This window comes from Pteropus vampyrus, unplaced genomic scaffold (assembly GCF_000151845.1).
Source record: "Pteropus vampyrus isolate Shadow unplaced genomic scaffold, Pvam_2.0 Scaffold377, whole genome shotgun sequence".
Classification (NCBI taxonomy): domain Eukaryota; kingdom Metazoa; phylum Chordata; class Mammalia; order Chiroptera; family Pteropodidae; genus Pteropus; species Pteropus vampyrus.
Genome location: NW_011889158.1, coordinates 653,418 through 661,611, shown reverse-complemented (window position 1 = coordinate 661,611; position 8,194 = coordinate 653,418). Strand labels below are relative to the sequence as shown.

At 46.2% G+C, this 8,194-nt stretch overlaps 1 protein-coding gene and 1 pseudogene across 1 annotated transcript in view; one reads left to right on the top strand and one right to left on the bottom strand.

The window, feature by feature from the left end:
• The window catches only part of AGPAT5 (1-acylglycerol-3-phosphate O-acyltransferase 5), a 51,033-nt gene that overhangs the window by 10,744 nt on the left and 32,095 nt on the right, over positions 1 to 8,194 (bottom strand). Inside the window, exon 7 of the mRNA XM_023523060.1 lies at positions 354 to 515. Coding sequence (XP_023378828.1) covers positions 354 to 515 — 162 coding nt within the window. The remainder of the gene's footprint in view (positions 1 to 353; positions 516 to 8,194) is intronic.
• LOC111731459 lies at positions 7,698 to 7,816 on the top strand (annotated as a pseudogene).

Below are 8,194 nucleotides of genomic sequence, written 5' to 3'. Positions count from 1 at the left end.
AGGCGGAACTGACATCGGCGTGCACCTGAGTGTCGCCAGGTTAGGCCCCCGCTCACGCCCTCCTCTGATTTACGTAGCTTCCCATTTTTATGTGTGAACTTCGGGTGGAAAGAGCTGAGCTAACGATAATGAGCAAGTTTAAGGACCCAATATGGCAACCAAGAAATACCAAATTTAAAAGGACTAATGCAATTTAAACTGTTACGGATTAATAAAAAATACTTGAAAAATATGTCAAGTATATGCCCTTGGAAAATATATCGAGTAAATGTAATGAAGCAGACTTAGCCATTTTTTTAAAAAATGAATCACACATTCCAAAATATATAAGACTTCATTAGAAACAAACTTACCAACCATGGATGGCGCTTCTCTCCGCTGCCCTTTATCATCCACGGTCCCTTCGAAAGCCACTGTAACATCATAAATTGCATCTAAGTAATGCTTCATAGAATCGAAAGCAACATGAGTTGCCTTTACCCTTGGAGTCAGCACATGTTTTAATACTGCAAGGCCTGGAAAAGAAGCGTGGCCACGAATTAGTTACAAAACACCTCGGCAACAGAATGCATGTTTTTTTTTTTTAATTTCAAGGAAGACACAGACCGGAACAGAATCATGACACAGCCTCGCAGCGACAGGACTTCACGTTTGGAAAGCTCTCTCGCAGGACGCTATTTAAACCAGCATGCATTTGACAGAGAGTTACTAAGCATCCACATGTATGAGACACCGTGCGGAGCTGCCAGAAAGTCAGCCCTTGATAAGTCTGACCTTCAACTTGGTAAACCCTGACAAGGGCAAATATCATCATCTTCATTTCCCACGACGGAATATGAAGATGTTCCACGTGTACGGCCCATGGACACTTCGGATTCGGCAGTACGATCCACTAATTTCTGACCCCAAGTCCATGGTCCTTCAAGTTCTGTTCTATTCAAACATATCACCTAAACGACCCCATTGCCTACAGGTCCTGAAATAGGACCGGATGTGGTCTATGTGAGGTGAAATACGGCTGTGTACTTTTAGGGTCAACCCAAGAATCCAGGTTCTTGGTACTTTTTTTTTTTTAACTGAGATCTAATTCATATACCATAATATTTACCATTTCAAGTAGACAATTCAGTGACTCTTAGTATATTCAAAGAGCCGGGCGACCATCACCACTAAAGTTCCAGACCATTTCCATCTCCACACAGACACCTGCGCCTTCGCAGACACGGCACCCCTCCCCTCCCCCGCTCCTGCCCCAGCGACCATGCATCCACTTCCTGTCCCTACAGATTTGTCTGTTATGGACACGTCACATGAATGGACTCGTACAGTCTGTGGACTTTTGTGACTGGCTTCTTTCACTTATTAGAATGTTTTCGAGGTTCTTCCATGCCGTAGCCTGTAACAGTACTTCATTATTTTTTATGGTTGAATGATATTTCACTGTATAGATATTTTGATTATCCATTTGGCCAGATGATAGACATTTGGGTTTTTTCACCCTTTGGCTATTATGAAAAATGCTGCTACAAACACTCATATAAACTACACATGAACAGTTTTTGTATGAACACAGGATTTCAATTCGCAGGTATATCTGACATAGTGGCATGTGTGTTATACATTTTTTAAAAGCTTTCTAAAAATCTTCTTTAATTGAGAAAACACTGCAGTTTAATCACTCTTCATTAGTGCTCCTACTAGTGCTAAGAATTCATTCTCTCCTTCCTGGGGTTCCCACTGCCTCTCTCTTCCTGGATTAGGCTATTTAATGACGATTTAACAGAAGAGAGTAGCTCTCTGAAGAAGTGACCTGAAAACAGACTAGAAAGCAGCCCGATTTGGAGTTTCTACTCCCTCTCTCCAGGGGAAAGCAGCTGCACGAGGAAGAACAGCTATAGTATGCTGGGATCCTCCCGCAGAAGAATTTCTAGAATGCACAGCGGTGTGGGAAAGGCAGAGATTCCCACACCACATACCCGACTCAGTCCCCAGGGCGGAAGCAGTTTAATCTATTCACAAACTTATAACAAAAATCTGAATAGTGTACCAGGCTGGGAAACATTTATTTGTCAATTAAGTTAGTTACTACTTCCTTCTGTGCCACTGGAGCTCATGTGATTTTAAGTCCAACATTCCACAGAATCGCCCTGTGGTATTCAGTAAGAATTAATTACTAGAATCCAAATAAGTTAGGAGGAAAATAAAAATACAAAAAGTAATATTTCTCAACAAAATGAGTGCTAATAAAGGTTTGGAAATATCAGCTTTGTGATAAACGAACAGGAACACCCATCGCTAACGCAAAGGCCTGCGTGCTGAGGAAGGCAGGGAGCAGCTCCAAGGTGCGGAGCACCCTTTCTCGCCCCGGTCCGCAGCCTGCGCACCCCAGGGGTTCTCTCCCAGCTCTGGAGGAGGAACGGCCGGCCGGGGAGCGGGGAAGAACGACACTGGGACACTGGGTGATGGACGGGCAGAGAGGAGACGTCTCAAGGAGAAGAAGAAGTTCACAGGCACTCGCTGGCGACACAGAAAGGCCCAGAACTCAGAGGAGGCCACCCGGGAAAGTGCGTGACGGGAGCGCGCGCCCTCGCCGGAGCCGCAGGCCCGGACGCGCACGGCGGGTTAAGGGGGCGACCAGCGCCGTGAGGGAGCCCATTTCTCCGGCGTGGATGTATTAACGCGCGGTCTAGTCATCTTCCGACGCTTAGGGCACTAACAGGGGACACCCGTGCCATGACAACAAGCAGCTGCTGGCCCTTCCGTGAGGCTCGGAAGTCACCTCGCCACCCTAAGTCCGAGCCCATGGGCTCCCGCTGCCCACGCGGACACTGATTAGTGGGGCGCTCAACCACAAACAGGGACGAGGGCCTCCAGATCCCCAAACTCTGGGTCACTGTTATGAAACCAATTTCACGTAATAACAGAAAACCGATGAGAATTTCAGTAGCGAGAGAACTGAGGAACGGGCATTCACAACGAAGTGCTCCAGCTCGCGCCCACGACACCGCCATGTGACTGGGCCCCGGGAGCGACGCGAGGCCTGGGCCCCGCGCTGGCGGAAGCCCCGTCCCTATTTCAGCATCTGCTTCGCCTCGTCTCGTCTCACCTCTCCGGAAGGACAGCCCGCCTGCCCGCCTGCCCGCCCGGCCACCACCCCTTCTCCAGGGGCTAGCGTGGTGGTGGCTGGTGTAAGGACAATTCTGCTGCACTGTATGTTGGAAACATTATCAATAACGATAAACACGCTGGACGGAAAACCTTTATCGATCCATGAAGGAATTTACATCATATGTGTACTATCATCTCACTTGACTCCCACGAATGAAGTCACTAAGGCTCAGAGAGGTATAACGACTTACCCAAAGGCACACAGCTAGGAAGAGCTTATAATGACTGTTCAGAACGTCTTCTACTCGGTAACTATTTACGAGATATTATTTTGAAACTATAAACACGTGGGTTAGAGATGAATGAGATAATAAAAGAAACTTAAATCGCTAGAGTGTAGAATGTCCTACAAGAGACACAAAACAGTCTCAGGATATGAGACGCCACTCATGCTTAAAGATGTGCTGCGCTCACTCATACCTGACCGGAAAAAGAGCACACTGGAGAGAGGCCGAGAGGGAGGCACAAAGCGGGGCACCCCTCCCCTCCCCCGCTCCTGCCCCAGCGACCATGCATCCACTTCCTGTCCCTACAGATTTGTCTGTTATGGACACGTCACATGAATGGACTCGTACAGTCTGTGGACTTTTGTGACTGGCTTCTTTCACTTATTAGAATGTTTTCGAGGTTCTTCCATGCCGTAGCCTGTAACAGTACTTCATTATTTTTTATGGTTGAATGATATTTCACTGTATAGATATTTTGATTATCCATTTGGCCAGATGATAGACATTTGGGTTTTTTCACCCTTTGGCTATTATGAAAAATGCTGCTACAAACACTCATATAAACTACACATGAACAGTTTTTGTATGAACACAGGATTTCAATTCGCAGGTATATCTGACATAGTGGCATGTGTGTTATACATTTTTTAAAAGCTTTCTAAAAATCTTCTTTAATTGAGAAAACACTGCAGTTTAATCACTCTTCATTAGTGCTCCTACTAGTGCTAAGAATTCATTCTCTCCTTCCTGGGGTTCCCACTGCCTCTCTCTTCCTGGATTAGGCTATTTAATGACGATTTAACAGAAGAGAGTAGCTCTCTGAAGAAGTGACCTGAAAACAGACTAGAAAGCAGCCCGATTTGGAGTTTCTACTCCCTCTCTCCAGGGGAAAGCAGCTGCACGAGGAAGAACAGCTATAGTATGCTGGGATCCTCCCGCAGAAGAATTTCTAGAATGCACAGCGGTGTGGGAAAGGCAGAGATTCCCACACCACATACCCGACTCAGTCCCCAGGGCGGAAGCAGTTTAATCTATTCACAAACTTATGACAAAAATCTGAATAGTGTACCAGGCTGGGAAACATTTATTTGTCAATTAAGTTAGTTACTACTTCCTTCTGTGCCACTGGAGCTCATTTGATTTTAAGTCCAACATTCCACAGAATCGCCCTGTGGTATTCAGTAAGAATTAATTACTAGAATCCAAATAAGTTAGGAGGAAAATAAAAATACAAAAAGTAATATTTCTCAACAAAATGAGTGCTAATAAAGGTTTGGAAATATCAGCTTTGTGATAAACGAACAGGAACACCCATCGCTAACGCAAAGGCCTGCGTGCTGAGGAAGGCAGGGAGCAGCTCCAAGGTGCGGAGCACCCTTTCTCGCCCCGGTCCGCAGCCTGCGCACCCCAGGGGTTCTCTCCCAGCTCTGGAGGAGGAACGGCCGGCCGGGGAGCGGGGAAGAACGACACTGGGACACTGGGTGATGGACGGGCAGAGAGGAGACGTCTCAAGGAGAAGAAGAAGTTCACAGGCACTCGCTGGCGACACAGAAAGGCCCAGAACTCAGAGGAGGCCACCCGGGAAAGTGCGTGACGGGAGCGCGCGCCCTCGCCGGAGCCGCAGGCCCGGACGCGCACGGCGGGTTAAGGGGGCGACCAGCGCCGTGAGGGAGCCCATTTCTCCGGCGTGGATGTATTAACGCGCGGTCTAGTCATCTTCCGACGCTTAGGGCACTAACAGGGGACACCCGTGCCATGACAACAAGCAGCTGCTGGCCCTTCCGTGAGGCTCGGAAGTCACCTCGCCACCCTAAGTCCGAGCCCATGGGCTCCCGCTGCCCACGCGGACACTGATTAGTGGGGCGCTCAACCACAAACAGGGACGAGGGCCTCCAGATCTGCAAACTCTGGGTCACTGTTATGAAACCAATTTCACGTAATAACAGAAAACCGATGAGAATTTCAGTAGCGAGAGAACTGAGGAACGGGCATTCACAACAAAGTGCTCCAGCTCGCGCCCACGACACCGCCATGTGACTGGGCCCCGGGAGTGACGCGAGGCCTGGGCCCTGCGCTGGCGGAAGCCCCGTGGCCAACGCCCCGTCCCTATTTCAGCATCTGCTTCGCCTCGTCTCGTCTCAGCTCTCCGGAAGGACAGCCCGCCTGCCCGCCTGCCTGCCCGGCCACCACCCCTTCTCCAGGGGCTAGCGTGGTGGTGGCTGGTGTAAGGACGATTCTGCTGCACTGTATGTTCGAAACATTATCAATAACGATAAACACGCTGGACGGAAAACCTTTATCGATCCATGAAGGAAATTTTATATCATATGTGTATTATCATCTCACTTGACTCCCACAAATGAAGTCACTAAGGCTCAGAGAGGTATAACGACTTACCCAAAGGCACACAGCTAGGAAGAGCTTATAATGACTGTTCGGAACGTCTTCTACTCGGTAATTATTTACGAGATATTATTTTGAAACTATAAACACGTGGGTTAGAGATGAATGAGACAATAAAAGAAAATTAAATCGCTAGAGTGTAGAATGTCCTACAAGAGACACAAAACAGTCTCAGGATATAAGACGCCACTCATGCTTAAAGATGTGCTGCGCTCACTCATACCTGACCGGAAAAAGAGCACACTGGAGAGAGGCCGAGAGGGAGGCACAAAGCGGGGGGGCCGGGCGTGAGCAAGGGCAAAGGGGCGGCGGCCTGGAAGCTGTGCGGGGCAGGTGTGCAGACCCCGTAAGGAGAGACTGCGCGCTGCGCTCACACTGACAGGAGCGTGCGAGTGTCAAGGCTGAAGCCTTCACGCGTGTCTGTGCGACTCCAAGCATTTTCGGCCAAGTGACAGCTACGGCGTCGGTGCTGAGCCAAACGGGTTTTTGCTCAATAACGTGAAAACTCTAAGTATCTGGCTTGCCATTACAGGTGCATCACTAAATGCCTGTTTTCTATGACTAGGGTACGTCATCCTGCTGGCTGCTATGCTGAAAGACCACTATGGGTCTCCCCTCAATAGGTTCAGGAAGATGAAGATATATTATATTCCAAGTTCCTTAGCAACCACTGAAAGCAAAATACCTACAATGATTCTAAGGAAAGTTCATTAAAATGAGATACTTCATATAACTGAGAAAGATTTAAATTACGAAAGCAGGGCCTGAATGTTACAGGGCCCAGAGAGACCCTCGTCCTACTACCCGTCCCTACGCTTCCTACGACGGGTACATACCTGCCGTTACTTTTTTTTTTATTAATGAAACTTAGCATAAAATAAAGGTTCGCCAACAAATATTAGATCCACATGTTCTAGCTGAAACACAAAACTCCGACCCAACTAACCCGCTGAACACATGACTAATCTTAGTGAGAGCTGGGTTTCTGAAACCTTGGGGTACATCAGAGTCATCTGGCAGGCCGAGCCTCACCCCTAGAATCTCTGACTTAGGTCTAGCGTGGATCCCAAGAATCTGTATTTCGAGCAAGCTTCCAGACTATGCCAAAGCTGCTGGTTCGGGTACCACTTAGAGGACACTGAATTAGAACTCAGACCCTGGCTGGAGCCTATCAGGAATTCACTGAAGAGCAGCTGAGGGGTGTGAAAAGACAGGTGTCAACAGTAACATCACTTATTTTCATGTAACTCTGTAAGCAAATGGTGTGGAAATGGCCTTGGAGGACCAACCAGGCTCTCAAAACCACTGGGCATTTGCTGTGTCCACAGCACTATCTAGTGTCTGCCAGTGACCTGACCTCCCGGGTGGCTCCTGGACCCACCACTCACACCTCGTAAGCCAGAGATGCCTCCGCAGCAGATACCTGGAGCCATTAAGTCATTAAGTGCTAATGACTTAATGACTTAAATGTGTAAATGAGCATCAAATTTCTAAAAATTTAAATTAAAAATGCTGGTTTGGGTTTGGTTTTCTATTTGTTTCTTAAGTCAGATTCAAATAAAGTTATTTTAGGAGCAAAATTAATTATGTTTTGAAGTAAAACATATCACATGCTAACAAGAGCTATTAGTTTCAATTTTCTTGAAGAAAAATTAGCTTAACAGATGGAGAAACAAGTTCTTTTGTTTTTATTTTTAAGTAATCTCATTCAGTTGTGACCTAAGAGGAAAGAAAACAGGAAACACTTTTTCTAGATATACTGTTCACAAATCAATTTCCTTTGCGTATGGTGGGAAATAATTACTTTTATAGTCACAAGAAAATAAACTTCTAATAGACAGCAACAGCTTTCCCAGTTACAGAATTTAAAGAAAGAGTTAGCAGTTAAAAATGATATTCATCTACGGCCATGACGCCCTGAACAAGCCTGATCCCATCTGATCTCGGAAGCTAAGCAGGGTCGGGCCTGGTTAGTACTTGGATGGGAGACCACCTAGGAAAACCAGGTGCTGTAGGCGTTAAAAAAAAAAATGATATTCATACGACAATTTTTTCCCCTTTTGGTAACTTAAAGAGCTACAATTCAGAAAATGACAGACCAGTAATTGATCAATTATAGGTGACTGGGATGTTATTAGACTAAAAAGCTAGGATATATATCGTTATTATGCTATTTTAAGAATTACCTGTTTTAGCATTACAAAATTGCTCTGGATTTTTTAAAATAAATTACTCAGCTATATTAAAGTCATCTCAATTAAGATTGAACAATAAAAGGCAAATATCCATCTTAAATTGATTTTTAAATGATGAATTGAGAAATATTAGCATTAAATCTAATCACATACAGAAAAATAATTTAAGGCCCTGTTATGGACTGGGGTATCTCTCCACCC